The sequence below is a fragment of the Zophobas morio genome, unplaced genomic scaffold (genome assembly GCF_036711695.1).
Source record: "Zophobas morio isolate AGI-343-1 ecotype UQ-CSIRO unplaced genomic scaffold, CSIRO_AGI_Zmor_V1 ptg000006l, whole genome shotgun sequence".
Taxonomy (NCBI): domain Eukaryota; kingdom Metazoa; phylum Arthropoda; class Insecta; order Coleoptera; family Tenebrionidae; genus Zophobas; species Zophobas morio.
Window position 1 is genome coordinate 15,459,734 of NW_026972111.1, and position 24,949 is coordinate 15,484,682.

The 24,949-nt window shown below is 32.0% G+C and overlaps 2 protein-coding genes across 4 annotated transcripts in view; both read left to right on the forward strand.

Annotated features, from left to right (window-relative positions):
- Positions 1 to 185: 185 nt before the first annotated feature.
- LOC135123696 (FAS-associated factor 2) lies at positions 186 to 13,229 on the forward strand. The gene is made up of 4 exons (XM_064048546.1): positions 186 to 762; positions 816 to 999; positions 8,505 to 9,090; positions 12,711 to 13,229. Exons 1-4 carry the CDS (start codon positions 369 to 371, stop codon positions 12,888 to 12,890), a joined length of 1,344 nt encoding a protein of 447 aa, XP_063904616.1. The 5' UTR covers positions 186 to 368; the 3' UTR covers positions 12,891 to 13,229.
- Positions 13,230 to 13,320: 91 nt separating this feature from the next.
- The window catches only part of LOC135123697 (NPC intracellular cholesterol transporter 1 homolog 1b), a 34,019-nt gene continuing 22,390 nt past the window's right edge, over positions 13,321 to 24,949 (forward strand). For 2 of the 3 annotated variants that reach the window (XM_064048547.1, XM_064048549.1), the window contains exons 1-2: positions 13,321 to 13,589; positions 23,255 to 23,947. In XM_064048547.1, coding sequence (XP_063904617.1) covers positions 13,521 to 13,589; positions 23,255 to 23,947 — 762 coding nt within the window. In that variant the 5' untranslated portion in view covers positions 13,321 to 13,520. The remainder of the gene's footprint in view (positions 13,590 to 23,254; positions 23,948 to 24,949) is intronic. The other variant, XM_064048548.1, reaches the window with a different exon arrangement.

Below are 24,949 nucleotides of genomic sequence, written 5' to 3' on the forward strand. Positions count from 1 at the left end.
CCTTGCTGTGGAATAAATAAGTATAAAGTTAATAAATTGCATTTAAATTACCTTGTACTTGTTTTCGTTTTTTTTTCTGTTTGTTAAACGCAAACAAATTACCTTAAATTTCTTTAAATTTTGCAATCACCTGATTGCCGCTCTCAGTTTAGCCAACTCCCGCAAAAATCGCGAAAGTTCCTACTTTCCCCTGGAAACTTTCAAGACAAAGTGACGTTTGTAAAATAGTGTAATGCATACGATTACAAGCATTTATGGTTTATTTATTACCAGGATAGTGTAACTTACCCATTTTCTCGTAAAATTTTACGTCTTTGATGTGCACAATCAGTGTTTATCCCGGCCAGGCTGTGGTTTTTACATAAATAATGAATTACCTCGGAGACAATGCAGGTTTGGGGCTCACGAGCGAACAAACCGAAAAAGTATTACAACTGCAGGATCTCACGGGTATCGAAGATATGACAATATGCAGAGACGTCCTGCAAAGGCATCAGTGGAATTTAGAGGTGGCCGTACAAGAACAACTGAATATCCGAGAAGGTAGACCCTCCATTTATGCCACGGAAAGTAGGCCTCCAGCTGTTATTAACGATTTGTTGGGACAACATATATATTATTCTATGCCGCGAGATGGGGGCGGTGGAGGTGTTCTGGGTTTCGCGAAAGCCTTGTTTAATTTCTTTTATAATATCTGCTATAGTACTATTTTGGCCTTATTTCAAATTGGCAGACGGATGATAAGATATGAACCTGAAAGGCGTAAGGGAAAAATTGTGGGGATTTGTTTTGGTGTTAATAAAGGATTGTTTTAGCCACTGACCCCTTAGATGATGTGCTTGGTTTTATTAGATTATATCAAGAGAAATATACAGATAACCATCCAGTTTTTTATCAAGGGACTTTCTCACAAGCTCTTAATGACGCTAAAAGGGAATTACGATTTCTTTTGGTGTATTTGCATAAAGAAGACCATAATGATGCAGAACTGTTTTGCAGGTATTTATATTTTATTTTTCTTTGTAATGGGTATGAATCGTTGAAAAATGAGTACTGGGTGTAAAATTTTTGTGATGTGATAAAATTAGAATGTGGTATAAATATGTTGCTGTATGCTGTATCTGTGCAAAATGCATGATTGCTCAAGGTGACATACTTTTTTCATGATAAAATATGTTTTTTTTAATGTTGTTTAGAGCACGGTTTTTAAAAAGTAAACTAAATATTTGAATCTGTGGATCTGATTGATTATATTTCATCACATGATCAGTTATAATATTTTTCTAATTTGTCTATTATAAACTGGCACTTCATTTTTTTATAGAAATTATTTAACAATGTCTGAAAAACGGAATGGTTTTGATAGTTCACCATTACTGCTTTTATGAGTGCTCTAGAATTTCTAATTGTACAAAAAGTAGAATTGCCAACTCATCTCTTTTACTTCCCGAGCGTAAGCAAAGGAAGTATTGTAATCGAGTCCGTCGACCGACTCTCTACTTTTACGTTTTCTCGATCTTTCATGACCCCTAGAAGACGAAGAAATAGGTCTCCCATTTCCGTCTGTCTGTCCGTCTGTCCGTCCGTCTGTCCGTCTGTCCGTCCGTCTGTCCGTCTGTCCGTCCGTCTGTCCGTCTGTCCGTCCGTCTGTCCGTCTGTCCGTCCGTCTGTCCGTCTGTCCGTCTGTCCGTCTGTTGTCCCGGATTTTTATTAGACAGATAATCTCCGAAAGTACTCGACCGATTGTTGTGAAATTTTGTACTTATATTAAGAATATCATGTAGATGGTAAAACGCTAACCAAAATTTGTCGAATCATCCCCACCACTAAAGCGATGACGTCACTTCAAAATTGTACATAGTAAATGGGTTTTCAATTGTATAAAATAACATAGTCCTACACATGTAGTTTACAACTCTGAATCGACTTTTTACCCGAAACGTCCAGATTTTTGGAAAAAAAATCAAAATTATAAAACAACATTTTGAAATTTAATTTTTAATCTGCTAACCAGAATGCTTTGAAATGTTGCAGATGTTTTAAGGCTATAAAGAGCATCTTAAATCTTTAGTCAAAAAATATTTGCTTATCCCCTCCAAAAACTTGATGACGTCAGCTCAAAAGTTTGTGGAATAAATCATATCTAAAATGTACAAAATATGATGAGTCTGTACTTGTGATCTATCACTCCATTCATATTTTTTGGATTTGCATATACAGGGTGACTCAAAAAAATTAATGAATGCGTAAATATATTTTATTGATTTAATCAGGAACTACAAAACCGAATGCTCTGAAATCTTGCAGATGTTTTAAGGTCATAAAGAGCATAATAAATGTTTAGTCAAAATATATTTGCTTATCCCCTCCAAAAACTTGATGACGTCAGCTCGAAAGTTTGCCGAATAAATCATATCTAAAATGTACAAAATATGATGAGCCTGTACTTGTCATTTATCACTCCATTCATATTTTTTGGATTTGCATATACAGAGTGACTCAAAAAAATTAATGAATGCGTAAATTTATTTTATTGATTTAATCAGGAACTACAAAACCGAATGCTTTGAAATCTTGCAGATGTTTTAAGGTTATAAAGAGCATAATAAATTTTTAGTCAAAATATATTTGGTTATCTTCTACAAAAAACTGATGACGTCAGCTCAAAAGTTTTCCGAATAAATCGTATCTAAAATGTACAAAATATGATGAGTCTGTACTTGTGATTTATCATTCCATTCATATTTTTGGATTTGCATATGCAGGGTGACTCAAAAAAATTAATGAAGGCGTGAATTTATTTTATCGATTTAATCAGGAATTAGAAAACCGAATGCTTTGAAATCTTGGGAATATTTTAAAGTTATTATAAGCATGGTAAACTTTTGTTCAAAATGTATTTGTTCATCCCTCCTAAAAAAATTGATGACGTCACCCTTAAATTTTGCTGAATAAATCCTATCTAAAATGCAAAAAATATGATGAGTTTGTACTTGTGATTTATCATTCCATTCATATTTTTTAGATTTTCTTAAGAGGTGGTTCAAAAGAATTAATGAAGTCAATTTATTTTATTGATTAAATTAAAGGCAACACTTATTATTAGTATTACACCCCAACCAACCCAATTTGGTAGACACAAAATTTGTTAAAGGAAAAACTCGGTTGAAACATAAGGGTAGCACGCTTATTTACATCGACTTTAACATTACAGACCTGCATTTGTTTTATGCGTTCACTTGATTCCGCGAATGTGAAATAGACATGTTTATAATCAACCAATTGTGAATTTCACCGTCAAGAATTAAAATAAAACCCAATGTTTTATATAATAAGCGGAAGTCGAAGCAATAAAACCGACGGTCGTTTTGTTTACAGTTTCTGTGTTTGGCTCTCACGTATGCTGTTACGCCTGTCATCTTAAATTAACAATGTTTATACATACACGATTTTCAGTTGCCTCTGATACGTAGGTATACGTGAGTAAATTGTTTCGTTATTTTATTGATTATTTATTACAAATCAATATTCAAACGACCCAATTCATTTTCCCGAAAATTTGAGAATATAATAATTTTATTCTTAGTATTACACTACATCTATCCCAACTGATATACGTGTCCTTGCAAAAATGTTGATGACGTCATCGCAATTTTTTTTTTAAATTCCCACTACAAAAATGTAATGAGAAAAAAAACACAATAGGCATGCAGTCGTCAAGTTTCCGACAGCGAGGGAAGTACTGTCTAAACTCCTTAGACCAATTTTTTAATGGTTAGGTCTGCATAAACTGTTGAACCTTTTTGGGTCTGATTTTTAGTTACAGGAACATTATTAGCTTCAGAAGTGACAAAATTGCCTGGTAGCAATGCCAGAAGTTCATTCTTGCATCAGAAAAACACAGGTTTCACATCCCAAGTCATGTTAAATGGAAAATCATTTCTTTGTGCACAGTTTAAAACATAATTAAAATTTTCTTCAAGTTTTCCGAATTTTGTATGTTTTTGCAGGCAAAGAAAAGCTGCTTTTTCTTATAGATAGATACTCGATGTTATTTTCCTAACATGAATAGTGTTTAAAAAAAATGAGTGTAGATACACTGAGAAAAATTGATTGATTTCAGTCAAAACTTCTTTATCATAGTGAGGAATAGGATTTACTATTAGAATTCTCTACAAAAACCTAGATGAATAAACTCTCCAACTTTTGTTGAATATAACTCTAGGTCCAAATAAAAAAAATGTTTTTATTATTGTTTTATTACTGGTTAGTGCCGCTATTTTTTTTCCTCACTGTTGCCATTTTGAAAACCGTAAAAATAGAAAACAGATATAAAACATTTTATTATTTATTTTTATATTGAGCATATTTAATAAACTAAGGAGTAGTCACGAAGTTAGTTAGATCTGGGTGCACTTGAAGAGTTTGAAGTATGAATTAACACAAATTAAATCGCAAATATTTACTGGGTATTATCGATTTTCGTGAATCAACATCTTGGCCAATAACTCGCATGCTCTTCTAGAAATTAACAGGTACAGAAAATAAGATATTTTCAGGCTTGCATGTGTGCGAATGTTCCATTCAAATGATAAACTGATCTGGACGACATTTCTCATAATTAGATATAAAATTAAGAGCTCTAGCACAATGCGTTTGAAATTTTACAACCATATATGTATTAAAATTATGGCTAATAATCGTGGAGTTTGTTGCAAACGTCAAGTATATCAACAAACTATGATTGCAGACAGCGTGGCGACGTAATAAAGGAAAGATATGGCGTCTGCTTTACTTTAAAACTTTTATGAGTAACCTAAATGATGTAAAACAAATTATTTACGTGTCAGCATTATAAATTTTGTAAAAACGGTCGTTTTCGCCGTCGGTTTTTGTTGACTTCACGTGAATTTCGAAATTTGTTCTATTGGTGTTGCCGCTTTGCATAGTGTTGTTGCCAGATGGTGACGTTTTCATGACCTCATTAATTTAAAAAAGTTAATTTAACATTTACATGACCAGTAGGAGAAATTTTAATATCACATGTTATGAAATGTCGAGATGTAAAAAAGTGCTCCCAAAAAATTGATTATACTTTTTCATCTGAAATATATAGTTGCTAATTCGTATCATTCGGTGAATACCAAAAGAATTCAAGTAAATTCCAAACCTTTCTAATAATAATCCAATACATTTTTCAAGTAATTATGCCGGTGATCTTCGATTGTATTTCCTTCTTTGTATTCATTGTTTTAAAATAGAATTTTTAAATGAATTGGATGGTCAATCACACAGTATTGTATTGTTGTAGATGTTTTAAAATTATGTTGTATGCCAGTTTATACAATTTTGTGTCGTTCTAAAGAATTCATAAGAAACATTCAATACCAGAACATTCCTGTGATGTTTTGATGAGATGATGATAATTTCGTAAAATTGTAACCCACTTTGTACTAAAAAATATACCAATAATACGCATCTAGTAAATCATAAAACTTTTTACAGAAAGTAGTAAATAGAAGAAATGAAAATACTCTGAATAAATTTAAAATTTAATTTTATTGTAATGGGGTCCCTTTGACAATTTTTTAGATTTTCGTATTAGATAATACGAAAACAAATATATACCATTTGCAGCGTCAAAGTATATGGTTGTTTAAAAAAATTGGGCTATTTAGAAATTTTGGTAAAAATGATAAGCTTTACGAGGACATTTTATTTTTGAAGTTTCAATACCAAGTTACTCCAATTTTCTTCAGATTTTTTGACAATGCATAAGGTGGACAAAAAATCGAAATGTGTGTTGCCATATTTTGTGAAAATATAGATAAAGGTGTCTTTTACTTCCCAAGGGTAAGCTAAAGAAGTACTGTAAGAGGATCCAGACGACAAATGATTACTTTCGTTTTTTCGACTTTTCATGACCCCGAGAGTACGAAAAAGTTGGACTCCCGTTTCCGTCTGTATGTATTTGGTCTGTGTCTACGTTTATTAGACAATAGTCTCCTAAATTATTGGACCGATTGCTGATACATATATGTAGTTTAGGGATATCGTGTAAATGGTAAACCGCTAACCAAAATATTCTCACCAACAATGTGACGACATTTGTCAAAATTGTATACATTAAATATTTTTTATTCCTAGAATAATCTACTCCTATATTTGTAGTTTATGAATCCGCATTGAGTTTTAATCACGATCACTGTACAAAAATGCCAGATATGATTAAGTTGAGTTCTCCGCCTAGGTCGAACGCGGTAGTTCGAATCTCGCCCTCGTTGATATTTTTTTTCTCTCATGCATTGAATTTCTTTGAATGTTTGACTTCAGATTCGAGGGAAATTCTGTCTAAATAACTTTAGGTCAATTTTTTGTTAATTATTTTCTATGCTTAAAGTTGGTAGTTTCTGTATTTTTTTTTTTATTTATTTTTGGAGAAAAAGGACAAAAAACAGTAAAATGCCATGACAAAATACATGATCTTTTATTTGATAAAATAGATGAATATTTGAACACTATAATGTTTTAGACTCTTTTTATCAGCTCTCGGTATACAAGACTTAATTTTACTTGTACCACAACAAAGCAGACACCTCTATCTTTGTTGTTGCAAAATTTCAAGAAAATTGGAATAACTTGGCAACGTCGCATACGAATTTCAAAAATAAAGTATTGCAGTAAGAAATGGTCTCAGAACACTTTGTGTGGTAGAAATTAATTTTATGTTTTGCTGCTCAAAGAACTCTACATTTTTTATCTAAATAATTTAATAATTAACTCACCTGTATATAACTGAGAAATGGTATCTAGATTTTAGATTCTGAAGAATACGATGGTGCGATTACACATGAATTAAATTAAAAAGAATTGGTCTAAAGTTATGTAGATAGAACTTCCCTCGCCCCTGAGTTCAGTTGAAAAAATAGAGATTGTTCTAAATCAATAAAATAAAATTTTAGACATTTTTTTGATAACCTCTATAAATTAAAATAAATATATGTGTGGACTGTTAAATTACAGGTAAAGAAGCATGTTATGTATAGTTTCAAGTGAATTTTCTCGCTAAAATTTTGTGTTGACGTAATGAACATTTTAGCAAGGACACGTATATTAATTGAATAGATGCAGTGCAATACTGTATCTTCAAATTTTGAGAAAAATGGGGCGAGTCGTTTTTGATTTGATCAATTAGATAAATTTCCCCATTCATTAATTTTTTGAGCCATCCTGTATAAGTTCATAATTTAAAAAAATATGAATGCATTAGAAAACCACAAGTACAAATTCAAAATATTTTGCATATTTTATATTCGGCAAAATTTTGAGGAGTTAAACGGATAAATTTCGATTAACGATTTACTATCTTTACGATAACCTTAAAACTTTTGCAAGATTTCGGTTTTGCAGTTTCAAAATTAAATTACAAAATGTTGAAATGATGTTATACAATTTTGATTTTTTTCTCAAAAATCTGGATGTTTACGGTAAATACACAACACGGATTCATAAAACACAAGTACAGTAGTATCTTATTTTATAAAATTTAAATAAGATTTACTATTGTAAATTGTGGAGATGACGTCATCCCGTTGTTGGTGGGGATGACTAGCTAAATTTTGATTAGCGTTTTACCAATTACAAGGTATTTCTAATATTATCTCTTTAATAAAATGGACACCGACAGACAGACGACCGACTACACGATAACTAAATCGGGGGACCTATTTTTTCTTATTCTAGGGTCATAAAACGTCGAGAAAACCTAAAAGTAGCCAGTCGCCAGATGTATTCTGTTACAATACTTACCTTGCTTTATCAAATCCGATGATGAATTTGCCAAATTAATTTTTATGTCGTAGAACTCAATCATTACATCACTGTTAACAATCTTAATTTAATAAATAAATTTAAAGAAAACGTTCAGAAAATTTTGGAAACACTGGATAATTAAATAATATAGTAAAAAAAATTACATTGGGAAAGCAACGGTGGATTTAACCTGTTGGCTCTATTTTTGTATAATAGTCAACTTGTCTTCAAACTTAGCTTTTGGCTCTTGCCAATATCTGAACTAAGTCTGTTCATATTTTAAAGATTCATCACATGTTCAACACGTTGGTATTAATCTAACATTGCTATTGACTGACAGTGACATCAGCTATTGTTAGCACAATAAAAACGTGATTAAAATGTATACAATTATGAAAACATAAGAAAGAAAAAAGAAGTGTCTTCCGTATACTAGTTTATATACAGTTGCCTGCCAGCTTGATTCTGTTACGTTGTCTCGTGTATTGTCAAACTAAATTGGGATGTTAGAATTTTAAAATGTGAATTGAATTTAATGAAGGGTTTATCTCATGGGAAATTAAATTTGAAACACTCAATTTATTTTCGAACGTAACTCTGACACAACGTACCACGCAATCACATGACGGTTAGCCCCACGTTTCCTATTTATCTCCAGATTACTGTTGTCTCATTGAAACATTTTTCGACAGGGAGACACTATCGCATCCAGAAATCATCCAGTACATCAACGCCCGTTTCATTTTTTGGGCATGCAGCCAGACGACCCACGAAGGCAGACGCGCCCAGAGCACGATTAAAGCCGGTTCCGCTCCATTTTTGGGAGTTCTAGTTTTACGAGATAATAGTATGACCGTGGTCGGTCGAATGGAGGGCTACTGTGATCCAACGCTCCTCCTCCAACGACTCAATACCGTGGTTAGCGATTTTGAAATAAGTCTCGTTCAGACGAGAGCGGACAGGTACGAGGCCAGCTTGAACCGGTCACTTCGAGCACACCAAGACGAAGCATTTTTGGAAAGTCTGAGAGCGGACCAAGAGAAAGAGCGTCGTAAGGAAGAAGAACGTCTAGCTAGGGAGGCCGAGTTAAGGCGGGAAGAGGAGGAAGCAAGGGCCGAAGAGGAGCGTCGGCAGAGCATCGCTAGGGAAAAAATCGAGTCGGTAGACAAAGTACCGGACGAACCCGATTCCCAGCATCCGGACGCTGTTCATGTAGTTTTCAAATTACCATGCGGAAGTCGCATCGAGCGTCGATTCCTAAAGACACATTCCTTGGAGGTAGGTTAAAGTTCCTTCTGAGTTTTTTGTACGTTTATTTACAAGATTTTAAGCAAGGGATTATTTATTGCCCATTATGTACAAGCGATAAAGTACATTTTTTATGACTTGATTACACTTTGAAACTGAAGTGAGTACCCTGGATTATAGTTACTCTTGTGGCAAAGTTTTGAATTTTTAAGGTTTATTATTGACAGTTTCCTTTAGGCTGAACTGGTTTGCAAGATTGTTTAAGATTGTTTTAATTTATAACCAATTTGTGATTATGAAATGTATTTGTGTTTAATGTCTATTAACCAATGTTGGTAAATATTTATCATTTGTTGCGAAAAAAGAGACCAGTGGCGTACACCTAAATTTTCTGAATTTAGAAAATGCATTTTCATATTTGTTGAAAGAATTCAGACAAAGTTGTGTTTCCAAAGCGTTAAAATTTTATACTAAAAAAAAAAATTGGTTTAAAGTTATTTCTGTAGAACTTCCCTCGTCTGAAGCACAATCAAACAAGTCCTGTCTTAAATAAACTGTTATAAAAGTCTAATTTTATTTTATTTTTTTGTGGTATATTTGAATAAATTGGATAAAGGATTTTTTATTTAGTCAATAATGAATACCTCCATTAATTTTTTCTGAATATCTTTTCAAACTATTCTAAAAAAATTAAAATGTATTACCAAAGCCCAGACAACGTTACACCTGAAGCACATTTGTCAATAAACATTTATTTCTCTAGAGGTGACGAATCAATAAATTTTAACTGATTTCCTAGATTCTAAAATTTGATTGTACATTTTACATGCACATTTTAAATCGGTTGACTTGGCAAAATTTTCAGATGACATCATAAACTCTTTGGTGTATATGATTAGATGTCCTTTGATAATAGTTTTACTATCGTCATATTTTAAATTTTTAATACGTTTGAATTATCATATTAATCCGGTAGTTTCACAGAATATATCAATCAAATAACAACGCTCACAGACGACAAACATACAGAAACGGGAGACCTACTGCTTTATATTGTAGGAGCCATCACACGTTAAAAAAACATTCGTCAAGTTATTACAGATCATCGAATAATATTTATTTATTCTTCCAGAGAGTTGATAACGTCATCTCAAAAACTTATTAAATATATAGTATTAAAAAATATGCTTTGATATGTATTGGTGTTTGTGGTTTATTTTTATTTTTCAAAATTGCCTATCATATGTCCCGAAAAAAAATACAATAAAAGATATGATTGGTTAAATTAAAAAGATTTCTCTTATGTTCTTCAAATTCCAGGATCACAGTAATGTCATCGCTGTGGTACAGTGTGTGTAAAAAAGTATGCGTTTATTTTTGCTAAAAAAATTCTAGAAATTGTATTGAGAAAATACCACCTGAAGCAAGCAGTTTAACTTAGTAGCTGTTTAATATATATATTTTTACTTCCCGAGCGTAAGTGACGGAAGTATTGTAATCGAGTCCGTCGGCCGACTCTCTACTTTTACGTCCCGGATTTTAGTAGACGGATCCGAAAGTACAGAGCCGATTGTTGTCAAATTTTGTATTTATATTAGGAATATCATGTAGATGGTAAAACGCCAACCAAAATTTGTGTAATCATCGCCACCAATAATGTGATGACGTCACTTCAAAATAATGGGTTTTAAATTGTATAAAATAGCATAGTCCTATACATGTAGTTTATGACTCCGTGTTGAGTTTTTACCCAAACGTCCAAATTTTTTGAAAAAAGTTATAATTATAAACCAACATTTTGCAATTTAATTTTGAATCAGCCAAACTGAATGATTTTGCAATCTTGCAGATGTTTTAAATTTATGGTTAATTTATGATACATCCATTAATTTTTTTGAGTCATCTGTATAAGCAAATCTAAAAAATATGAATGCAATAACTCACAAGTAAAAATTCATAATATTTTACACATTTCGGGTAGATTTAGGAATTTAACACCTTTAAATTACAAAAGTTTTTACAAGTTTAATAGGGACAAAATCTTGGCAAGTACTAGGCCCGCCCACCCGCCTCCTATTTTCTCAGAGGATATGTCATTTGCCAAAATAAGTTTTACCTTAGCAAGTACTAGCCCCGCACACCCGTCCTCTATTTTCTCAAAGGGTATGGCATTTTCCAAAATCAGTCTTATCTCCGCAAGTACTAGCCCCGCCCACCCGCCCCTACTTTCTCAGAAGATGCCATTTGTCAAAATCAGTCTTATCTGAGCAAGTACTAGCCCCGCCCACCCACCCCTATTTTCTTAGAAGATATGTCATTTGCCAAAATAAGACTTACCTTAGCAAGTACTAAGAGAGAGAAACTAAAGGGCGGGTGGGCGGGGGTAGTACTTGCTAAGATAAGACTTATTTCGGCAAATGACATCCTCCCAGAAAATAGACGGCGGGTGGGCGGGCCTAGTACTTGCTAAGACAAAACTGATTTTACAAAGATGTTAAATTGCAAATTTACATAGTAACGAGTTAAATTCCTAATGTGCAAAATATGATGAGTTTTTACTTTTGAGTTATCATTGCATTCATATTTTCTAGATTTGCTTATACAGGTGACTAAAAAAAATTAATGAATGTATCAATTTATTTTATTGATTAAATCAGAAACGGCTCACTTCATTTTCCCAGAAAATTTTGGGAATACAATACTGTTATTTTTAATGATATACGGTCCTTGCAAAAATGTTGATGACGTCATCACAAAATTCTGTAAAGTAAAAACTCAGCTCAAAGATGCTCGATATGTTTCACTGTACGTTAGGTGCGAGGGAAGTTCTGTCGAAACAGCTTTCGACCAATTTTTTTTATTATAAAATAGTATATCCGTTATTTTGAAAACGGCGAAATATACTTCAGAACGCATACAATTTCACAAAAATAAGATCTATAGTTAAAATTTGATGATTTCCTTGGTGTTTTCGGGCCCAGAGGATCTCGGAAACGCCAGAAAACTCAAAAAAATGCTTGAAAAGTAACAATTCGAATATGTAATTTGTAATCGATATTTGCCAAAAGTTGTCAGTGTAATATTAAATTTTTACCTAATTTTGAAATAGTATTGTTACATCAAAACAAATCAGATAGGTGAGAATTTAGGGTCACATCACTAAATCCGGAAATTTAAAAACATGTAATCTACGATTTTGACTTTAACAAAATTCACGGTTCTGCTTTTAAAAATTTATTAAACTTATATTAGGAGTTCATACTTAATGTCAGACTACAAAGTCATAGTCATGTAGTTGAAACGTTCGAAAGTATTTTAAGTCATCAGCAAACAATATCATAATAACATCTAATAACTTAATCTAAATTTACGCATCAAAAACGTTGCTAGTGTCAATGTATGCACAAGCCATTTCTTCAAGATATAATAAATGAAGAAAGTAAACAAAAAGACACGAACGAAAAACTAGAAACGCACTTTAAGATAAAATGCAGGTCCAGGGAAGTCGTCTTTGTTTACACTAATAAGTATTCAATTTGAAGATAGAGTTAAAATGACGACTGAATTTACTGGTTGCTTGATATGAATTTTAAGTGTTTTGATGTGCTATTTTTAAATATATTGTAGTGAATAAATTAAAATTGTTCCAGGCCGTCTTTTACTTCGTGTTTTGCCATCCCAACTCTCCGGATTCGTTTGAAATAACTACAAACTTTCCCAAGAGAGTACTGAAGTGTAAACCAGAAATTCCATACGAACGAGTGCTGACTCTAGAAGAAGCAGGACTTAAGAATAGAGAAGTACTGTTTGTTAATGATTTGGACGCCTAGTATTTATATTAATAAATTTATTTATGTTGAAAAATCAACTCATCACTTCTAATCATAAGAAAAGTCTTTTCTACTATTATTTAATTACTGTTTAATAAGTGTTGTTTTTTTCCTAATTAGTGAGTTAAACGTTGTTATTGAAGAAGAAAAAATAAGAAATAGTTATTTTACTAAGTGGAGAAAAATTCAATAGATTTTACATGTTGAGCATTTAAAATAGCAACTTGTGATTTCATTTCAATAAGTTTTGATATAATTAAGGAGAATGTGCATTTCCCCATTTCCATATATTATGTAAATATTGTATCTATCAAGACAAAATAAATCTGTAATTATTTATCGCTGCTGAATTTCCAATTAAACTTAGCTGTCTTGCGCATGCGCATTCGGTATGTCATTCTGACGAATGACGTCAAACGTCAAGGTGGGTCAATTTGGTAATGGCGTCGCGGTGATAACACGAACAGTATTTCAACGGCTGTTGGTGTGTGCGCTTCGACGAAACGTACAAAACAATTCGAATTGAAATGAAAAATACGCTGTGATGTTATTTAAGAAGTAATTTAAGAGAAAACTGAACTCATAAAGTTACATTGCAGTGTGCAGTGATCTCCTGAAAATCGGTGCAAAATGGCAAATTTTAAGAAAACTCCGTTATCGGGGCCTGTGTTACTAGTGATATTATGTTTAGCAAGTGAGGTACGTATTCGCAAAAGTATAATTTAAGCAGAAGTGATTGCATGTTGACGTTTGTCACATCCTGTCACTTCCTATATTTAAAAAGAGAAAGTTCACATTTATTGTCAATTTGACGTTATTCACAATCTATGAATTTATTTTCTTGATAAGAAAGTTACGAGGAAGTGATAAGCCCTTCGATTGTGCGGAACTATGCCCCTGTCCAACTTTTTTTATGTCACGGTGACGCAATTATGAATCACCTGAGCACCGTTTACCTCGATAAGGAATTCCAGAAATTTTAAAAGGTATATGGGACACTTCCTGATAAGAGAAAGTGGATTCCTGGAATAAGGTGGTATCCATATAGATGTGGTAGTTCAGTTTGGTTTGGCTTACTTCATGGTTGAAGTTCGGACTTCAGGGACATCGTTAGAGACATTAGTCCACCTGTGCTATTATTGTAATGAGCACTGTGCATTTGAACATAATGAAATTAATGATACCACATCAAGTTCTCGAGAACAAAACGAGGAGAAATTACCGGTTTCTGTATTTTTTTTTTACATAAGTACTGAAATAGGTGGATCTAGGTAATGTCGTGTAAAAAACATTTTGTTATCAGTTTCTAACAATCGGTATGCTTTTGGAACACATGTCCGATATGAGGTAGTGTCCTTGGTTCAAAAAGATTTCTTGATTTGTCTTGACCCACTTGTAGTTTTATAGGTTAATGTGCAGAGACGCGGAAAATGAAAATTACAGTTGGGTCTTTGGACTTAATAGTTCTGTTTTTGTAGAAAGCATTTCCATGAATGTGTAATTTCATACTGTCTAGACATTTTATGGATTTGTTGAGTGCAAAAATTATTATTTTTCCTGTTTCTGTCTGTATGCATTAATTACATAATTTCTTAGATAATTATGTTTTTTAGCTATGCCTTAAAATTACCTTAAAGGTAACAAAACATTAAACATTATTTATACACTTCTCGTATTCATTTCTGCTCACAATTTTGATAAGTAAATTCCACTTGAAATGCTGAGAGAAATAAGAAATAAAATAAATCTCAAAGACAGTCATGGATTTTTGAAAGTGTGTCTTTGATCATTGCATTTCAAATTGATGGTGATCTGACAAAACGAAAATTCTGTCAAAAAAATCCATTTCTGTTTTTAATTGTATTTTTTGTTGCTCTTTTGATATAACGTAATATTCTGCTTTTCCTGTCGCTTGGTGATCTAACCATATTTCGTAAAAGAATTGTTCTAAAAAAGTGTACGTTGAAAAAATTGATTCGGATATTATATAGAACATTATATATATTTCCTCAATGAAAATATGTGGAGAGGTGTGGTATTGCTTGTATTGCATTATTATTCTCTCATTTTTTAGAAGTGTTTGTTCAGAATCTCATAATAACAAAATGCGTGAATCATCTAATTTTGTACATAGTAAGATAACATGTTCAATGTTCTATTGAACATATCAAAATTTGTATGTCCATATTTACCATACTAAAAATTTTTGATATGTATTTTTTATATGGTGTATGTGTTCTTCAGATGCGTGAAAAGTTAGTAACAATGATTTTGCCGATCTTTTTTGAAAGCTATTCGTTACTTTAAGGCGCATAATTACTTATTTTCAGTATTTCATACTAACACTTCTATGTTTTTGACAGATTATGATGACGTTATATTTGATAAGTGTGATAATTAAACCACAAACGAAACTGATAATCGACAAATTGCAAAGCTTTTAAAACATCGCCGTCTGCCATCATTTTTCGACTAAGATTTAATAATTTGAAAAGATCAAAGTATGTACTGTGATGAGATTGTAAAAGTTGCCACAAGTTGAGCATTTAACCCATATTCACAACTAGAACTTTCAGCGAACTCTAACTACATTCGCAGTGTTCATCTGATAACAAATGAAACTTGTCACTATAATATACAGGATGGTGTCCGTATATATTATATCATTATTGATATTTATTTGTTTTACTTTAACATTTCAACGGGCTCTGAATTATGTATGCAAATTGTATGAGAATTGGAATTCAAAATCACAGTTCTGACAAATCTTCTTTCGCCGGGGCAATATTTCATGCATATCAGAAATGTTTAATGCAAATAGTCCGGCTATTAGAAACATTGGAAATGAATGTTTATGTAAATACCGATTATACACTGTTTTTATTTTACATTTAAATGTTTATCGATGGAATATTTGGTTTTCTAAGTCTGAGACATAACAACGGGTGTGCGACTGCAGTTTTCTTATTAATTTCATTTTTTCACCTTGTTTTTGATAATAAACAGCGTTATTTTAACTAAACCTGTTTGTTGCCATGACGTTATCCGCCGTCATTGTCTGGTCAAAAATATGTTACGACAGATACAAGAACTTGAACTTGGTTTATACAGCCGGTTGTAAGTAGTTAAAATCCACATAAAAATAAACATAATGTCCAGTTTTATTTCTAATTTTATTATTTTGGAATGTATACAGAGTATAACTTGCAACTTGTTTTAAAAACGTAAATATAACGTTGATCTTACGGCAAAGTAAAGCTTTTTCAAATTTTATTTATAAAAAAAAAAATATCAAAAGTTATTTAGGCAGATCTTCCTTCGTTTCTGAAGTACAGTCGAGCAATTACAGATTCTTAAATAATATAATTTGATTTTGCTAATTTAATTATTTTTATGGTTACCCTTGTATTGTAAGTTAAAATAAAGATGTGTGTGGAGGGGTAAAGGATCATGCTATTTGTATGTTTCAATTGAATTTAATATGTCGGTATTCTAAAAATAAATCGCTTTATTAATTTTTTTTTTGAGTCACTGGATAAGCGAATCTTTCATTGGTAAACCACAAGTTAAACTTATAGTCATAATATTTTGCACATTTTAGTTACGATTTAGCCAGTAAAATTTTGAGATGACTTCTTCAAATTTTTCGAAAGTTTCACAATTCGTAAGTTAAATTAGAAAGCGTTGTTATATATACAATTCTGATTTTTTCTTCTAAAAATCGGGATGTCGTAATGTAAAAAATAAAGACATGTATGTTATTTTATAAAATTTCAAACGATAGACAGACGGAAACGGGAGACATACTTTTATACTCCCAAGGGGATATGGAACGTCGAGTAAACCTGAAATCCTCTGCTTATGCTTCCAAAGTATTCCGCCAAGCAACATACGGAATGTTTTGCTTTCTCACACTCGATGGTGTATCATCACAAACATATTTACTGCATTATAACTATTTTTGTTAAGTTTCGTTTTCAATTTACTCCATGTTTTTCTTGGAAAGTTTTTCTGTGCAAATCATCAGCTAAAACCACAGAAAAACAAAATAACTGAATAAGAAGTAATTTTAGCATGTTTTTCTGCATAAATGTTTTTAATTAAATAATGCGTTGAATTATTATTATTAAATTTAAATTACTGCATTTAAACGAATGGTCTAAACCGGGTTACCGTACTTGTTTTTAACACAAGTACAATATTTTGTGCCTCATGTGGGTTAACGCATTATAGATTTTAACATCAACTTTTCGAACCACATTTTTGGAGATCTTGATGTTCTGTTCTGTTTTCTTTTTATATTGGCTTTCTCGTCATAGTTTGCCAAGAAATATAGTAGTTTTATGACTTTGCCTCCTTCACTACCCCCAGTACATTTTACTCTGGTCTTTGTTCACAGGTGTTGCAAAAATCAAAGCTATACAACCACTTATTTTCGTTTGTTTGATGCTTTTTTTCTATTTAATCCGTACATCGAAACGTTCTTCAATTTCTCTGTAGCTTTTTTTTTTTAAATTAGTGAAAGTTCACAAAGTTTATCGATAGGTACAGCATCAAAATTTTGCAAAACAAATGTCTTCACGCTTATACAGTGTATATTATTGAATAAAATCGGCCTATAAATATGTATTATGGTGAACAACGAACTTTTCATGACAGTTTTTATTCTTCCGTTAGACAAAAGATTAAAAAAACAAACAAACTGAAGCATTCTTTGTCATAAGGAGAGTTTTGACCTACCGTGACATTTTCATACGTACATATGGCACGTAGATGCATCTTTTTATGATATCTAATAATAAACATTACGTATAATAATATTTTTCGACACAAGTTAGAATCTGTTTTGATGTTGCGTACCTACGTCCAGTGTATAAATAAATATCTGTGCGATGTTCTATTTCTGAATTATTGATTGACCAGAAGGCTTTTCAAAGGACTCATTTTATTTCAGCGCATACATATTTAAAAATAAAGTTAAAGTTATGTTCCCCATGACATGGTAATACTTATTTACAGTCTGGGAAAATCCTTGTTACCAGGCGAGATTGAAGTTTGCCCAGGAGTTGATTTGTGTAGTCGCTAATCAGAATCACATAAATGTAATAATAATACGTTAGCCCATGTGACGCGTACAAAATTTTTTCCATGACTTTGAGATAATAGCTAGAAATAAAAGTATACAGGAGCCCTTAGTAGGTTTAAGTTTTGTACAAATGATAGCTCCATGAAATATTCAGAGATTCCTTCCGCGTTGCGTTGTTAATTGCCTCAGTCACAAGTCAAATTGACGTAAAAAATTGTAATAAATAAAAAATGCAATAATATGACTTCAAATAACTTAAATGGGAGGAACAAGTTTATTTTATGTGGCAGTTAAAAGTATTGTATTTTTTGAAAAGTTACGACTATTACGATTGGATACTACTTTTTTTTGAGGTATGAAATTGATAAATATATTATTCGGGCCTACTGTAGTCTATCAGACCCTGAAGATAATTTTTACATAAATATAATATTGTTTACAAGTTGATTTGTACTTCGAACTTTAGCCACTTAATCATACGTTTTTTATTCACTCAAGGCATGTTTGGTATCTCGTTTCAGTTCAAATAAATTTTACCTGTACGGAAAATCGAATGCTTGCTTTATGATCGATGCTTCACTTTCCGATAAATTCGATAACAGCGAACTCTGTATTCGATAAATCTTTATTAGAGATTAATTTCCTTTGTTTAGGTTATCATGATATTGGAACAACCTAAATCGCCCCTTACAATCAGTTCGTTAAGTTTCAGAAGTTGACGCTACGTTCATTCTAAACTTGATAGTTGTATACTAAAGCACAATTCTGATTTGAAAATCATGTCATTGTGAAGAATTTTATGGATCTGCAAATAAAATTTGTCAAATAAACAGCAAAACCTTCGATATGTTCTTGCAAAATCTAAAGACGATAGTGCTTATCAGAAGTCGTCGCGACCACGGCTTTCATGAACATTGTTTAGTTTTTCTAAACTGTTTGAAACATCCTTGAAAATAAACAATGATATATTCTAAAATTAAACGAACATGTTTTTGCCAATAAGTCCACTGTTTTGTTTATTTCAATTTCGTCAAGTCGTAGTGTTAACATCAGAGTAAATACTTTCTTTGCCACACGAGTATTTATTTATAGCTTTTAATTTCAAAATTGAATCATATCCGTCCCAGACATCGGAATAATTGATCACGACAAGAGTTGAAAAGGTTAATAAATGCCATCATGGAGGGACAACTTGTTTCATTTTCTCAGGGTACCCTTTGAATTAAATTAATCAAAGCTTTAGATGTTGACCGACACTAACTACATGAGAAAGGAAAAAGGTCACACCACTGGGTTTCGATTACGTAGCAAGGTGCATGTATGGCTTCAAGGTTGTGATTCATGCAGCCGATAGAGCACAAATGCAAATTGTTTTCACATGTCTAGGTTGTTAACTAGAAAAGATTATTTGTGTAATCGATGGACGAAGACATTGCACAGTGCTTCGTGAGATAGAAGTAAAGTTAAAACATACAATTCAGCCACAAAAAAGTACACATGTATGGTTTGAAATTAGAATATTCTGCTCTATTCCGCTCGAAATGATGATATTTTGCAAATAGCGTTGTGCCCAGTGTGATTCGTTTTAAAGCTCTTATCTAACCTTGGTTCTGAAACTGGTGTGCGGTCTTCAGGAAATCCGCAAGTGTATAGCTTCGAGTTTATACTTCCTGAGCGCAAGCTAAAGTGAAGGCAAAAGATTTACTATCTCACATGCACCTACCATATAAGGGTGCTGTGATAATGGACAATGCGCTATTTCACTCAATACAGGCAAAAAAATCAGTACTGAGAATTAATAACACGTTTTAAAAGAAATAATCAAAAACAATGTGTTATAGATACAATTTTAAATGACAAATGGCATGGAGTTCGTAGATTACCTTCGTATCATCATCAATACAACCCAATTGAATTGGCACGGTTTTTTTTGTCATAAGAACTTACAATAAATATAACAACCTGCGAGTAGGAATAATGTTGTCAATTTATGGTCGGAATCACTTCTGAAATGCACTATGCAAGTCGATAAATTCCGGGCACCAGCTTATTGTCACGTCAACATAACATTTAAAAATTAATCTTTGAAAGATGCGTATTTAGTAAAAATAACAACTATAAAAGATGACGTTATTGGTAACTAACGACTGCTTTAGAACTAATGACACTGAAATGACACTAACGCCCGAAATGTATTGATGTACACTTGAAATGTGGCAAAATTATTGTAAACACTGCGAACAATTATTTGCTTCAGATTAGGAAAAATATATAGGTAATTTTTCGGTTACTAATATTCCTCCATTCATTATTTCGTTTGGAGATTCTGATTGAGGATCTGATTTTGATGATTTAGATTCAAAATTTAATATTTATCAGAATAATTTAATTTAAAATGTGTTAATTTCTTTTAGTTGAAATATTTTCTAAACAAGAACTGCGCTATAAACATACACTTTTATTTTATTTCAGTTAAAGGATTTATGCATGACAAATCACAAAGTTTCCAACTAAAATGTCAGATTTTCATAGCTTATGCAAATTTGGAACCATCATGAACGGTGACATTTGGCCACTCTCTGCGACCTTTTTTATCGATCGTTATTTGTATACTTGACAAAGAAGTCAAAGAAACGGAATTACATTGTAACAAATTTAGGTTATGGAATGTCGTTAATGTCAATGAGAGTATGGAAGAAAATGTATCCAGAAAATTACGTAGAGAAAACAGTGGTCTATATCAAGAATTGTCGGAACAGATGATAGAAAACTGTAGCCAAATATGAAATACGAAATTTTACAAATTAGAAAAATTAAAAATTAATTTTAAGGAAGAAACTAAAGGTAAAGCACAAACCGAAAGAAACCAGATAGGTTAATAGAATGAAAGAAGCAAGGAGAGGAGAAAGGATAGGAGTGTTGAATTAAATTTGTTAATTTTTACAATGATTTTTGAGCGATTTATAAATTTTTAGAAATTCAAAAAAAATTAAAAGGGGCATTTTTTTTAAATTTTGTAAAATTTTACTTTCTGATTTATTTTGTTTATAAAAAATCTTTAAATTTACTATTGCAATAAAACTACCATAGCCACTATCTATTTTACGAAATAAGTTTAATTGCTGAAGCGCATATTTGTCTAAATTCCTTTAGAACAAATAGTAATTAAGTAATTAGATAGCTTGATTACGCACTCAAAGATCTACGTGTCGCATTGCGTCGCTTACAAAAAATTTTAAAACGGCTGTTATGATTATTTATTGATTCGAAAATATCAGAATGTTATTATTTAATCATTAGCTAATTAACTTAACCGGGTGGTGTCAGTGTCATTGCCAATTAAATGATAAAGAAAGACTTAGTTGAACTTCAACTTATCGTCTTCACTAAATAAAAGTCAACTTTATAGCTGTGTTATGCATATTCTTCATAACACTTAATTATTAAAGGTGATGTATGTAATAAAAATGGTATTTGACGAATTTGACTGATAAATGTATGTAAGAATGAATTTTTAAATTAATTTAATCCTTAAAATGTACAGTTTTTACAAATCTCCGAATGAAAGTAAGGCTAATAAGAAGCTCGTAGCTGTTTGCAACAATTTTAAAAAATTGCATAAACGGGCATTTTCTTTTTCATTTGTTCTAATCGTTGTCGATAAGAGCAGTCGCTACGTTTGTTTCTTTGGCAGCTTCTACGACACAAGTTTTCTTTGCTGTATCTCATTTGTAACAAAAAAAGTCGACGATATATTGTGTACGATTTTTGGAGTTTTGTAAGCGAAAAACAGTGTTGAAAACCGCGTTCCGAAATTTAACGAAATAATTGAGATATTGATTTTTAAAGATACGTTACACAAAAATTTCTCGAAAGTAAAGAAAAAAGGATGATCACAAACTGTTTTTAACAAAACCACCATTGCGTTATATAAAGAAAGTTGCGGACAGATTACATTGAAAATTTTACAACCATAAGATTGGATAAAAATGGAGATATTAATTCTGAATATGCACTAAAAAGTCCATGCAGAAAACGTAGCAACTGGCCTTAAAGTAAATAAAAATGTGTGGTGATCTACAAAATTTTATGCCACACGTTTATCAGAGTTATGAATGTATTCTTATTAAATCTTGTTGCAATTTCACCTCTTCCAGCTTTCTACAACTAGGTTGAGAACAATGTCATGGGAAGTTCTTGGAAAAATGTTTTCTGTGCTCTTATTCGCTAGATTTCCAAGCTCCGTCACCTTAAACTTATTTGAAATGAATGCATAACAAGTTGTGCAATAAAAATGTACTACAATGTATTGGATAAGTTGTAAGTTATATATTGTTATTTCATGAAAGTGTCAAAAGTGTATAAATCAAAAAGTTTAAAAGCCCTCTAAAAAGTTGTCGGTTTTTCGTCACTTAGTCACTGTTATTGAGTGTTTTCTAAATTCTTTTAAAATATCTGAAAGATTTTTTATTAATAGCCATTAATAAATATTTTGTTCCCAAAAGGGTCACATCGAATTGGCAAGAAAAAATCCTTAGGTGGTTTTTGTATAAATACGAAATAATTCGAAACTATAAGTCAATTTAAAAAATAGATACCTCTTCTTTATACTTTAAACGTGCAAAGTATGTTAGTTTTTGTAATTAAGTGTTGTACATTTAATAATAATTGAAGTAACTTTTTCGTTCGTTTAACTTACTGCTTTATTGTTAATATAGGAAGAATTCGTGTTTTGAAGTGTTTACTGTTTTGGAAAGTATTGTTTCATATTTTTCCCATCTTTTGTAAAGTTTAAGTGGACGGACTTCTTGTAATCTATTTATAGTTATTTACAGATTAACCGTGATAAAAATACAAAGAATACGTCTTGTCTTTCTTTAAAAATAGCATACAATGAAAACATTGGTTAGCTTCGGAGAGTCTATAATAAAAAGTGATACTTTTTTTATTACTCAGTTGACATTTTTCTCGCCATAATTTTTCTCTTATTATGTCTGTTTTATGAATCATATCTTTTATGAGTTCATTATAGAGAACATTTTTCCTAGTCTGCGGTAAATTTTAATGTATATTTTTCACATTTATGCGTCCATAAAAAATTAGTGTCTATGTTCCTAAGTTCGATAGCCACTTGTTAAAAATTTGTATCGGAAAATAATTACTAGTTAAATTTAATTAGATTAGTTAAATAAAATAGCTAAAATTCTTTCATACAAGTATCATCATTCATCTCTCTATTGCACAAAATATTGAGCATTTTCTTTTTATCTGTTTTCAGATTAGATGCGCAGAAAACAACACAACCACTAGCAGGAAGGACACACAACCCCAATGCGTCTGGTACGGGGAATGCAACAAGTCAGGACGACTAACACAATATTGCGAATACAGCGGTCCTCCGAAGGTTTTGAATGACTCTTCAGCGTTAGATACTCTTTCAAAGTGGTGTCCACATCTAGTCCCAGACCCAAACCAGTCCATCGACGCTTGCTGTGATTCTGACCAAGTGGCTACCTTTGCCAGCAGTATAGAATTAGCAGCAAATCTTCTCAAGAGATGTCCTTCCTGCATGATGAATTTGGCGAGGCATTTATGCGATATGACCTGTGGGGTAACACAATCCAACTTCATGGAAATCGTCGCTACTAAAAATAACACGAAAGGACAAGCGTACATCACTGAAGTGAACTTGTACATAACTAATGATTATATAGAAGGTACATATAATTCGTGCAAGCAAGTTATGGTTCCATCCACCGGACAAAAAGCCATCGATCTGATGTGTGGAACGTGGGGAGCTAGCAAATGCACGGCGAAAAGATGGTTTGATTTTATGGGCACGTCGGGCGATTCGAACCCTTTTGTGCCTTTCCAGATTAATTATTTGAATAATTCCGATCCTGTTAATCATAATGGACACCGATATGTACCGGATAGTCCGCATATCACGCCTTGCAGTCAAGCGTTTGATGTAAGTTGTTTTTCCATATTATTTTTGAACGTACCAAAATAAGATTTATTGACGATTTTATAGTTTTTCCAATGCAAACAGTGGTTAAATGCTGTTTATGTACGGTTGACTCACTGCTTAAATTTTAAATAGTGACAAAGTATGCGGACAATGTAAATTGTTAGGTTTCATTTATGGTTTTTAAAATTGCGCAGAATTTTTCGTGAAAAATAAACTGGAAATTATGTGGAATCTGTAGCAAGATTGTTAGCAGAAAATTGGGATTTTAAACATGAAACATTTTTAGCTGCAGCATTTACGAGAAAATCGGATCAAGCGAGCGAAATATTGATGCCAATGAAAACATTCCCTTGTCAAATCATTTTCAACAGGAACCTCAAAACTACCTGAATTAATGACTCTATTTTATTCATTCATTCAACACATGATGTGAACGTTTTTGAAAACAAATCGCCGCAATGCTAATTTGTAATCTATTACAATTCAATACAAATTTATAAGACCAGAGTTTTGCAAGTACGATGAGGTGTCTGTTGAATTTAATAAATGTGTTAGCAAACATTACGTGATCACTGTTCATATTGAAATTAATTATAGTGTATTTTCATTGTGGTGCTGATGTACCAACATTGAAAAATCTCTAAATACGATTGTCATGTTCGTTGATTTTTACCAATGATGAATTAATTGATGCGAATTTACGACTAGGATGTCAATTATTGTGGTGAAAATTGGGTGACCTCAATGATTTCACGATTTATTTTCGCGGCCGTGAGTTACTAAGTAATTGTGGCCCCGGTGTGATTACATTGAACAGATTTTTTATTTGAATTTTATACACAAATTTTCGTTATTTTTGGACTAGATCAAGCACACTAAATTTAAAACTGAAAGTAACCGTTACATGTTGTGACAAGATGTTTTGTTCGGAAATTTTCTGATTTACTTCTTGCTTCTTATATTGTGATTTCAAGGTATTCAAGGTTAAAAATAAGCTATTGG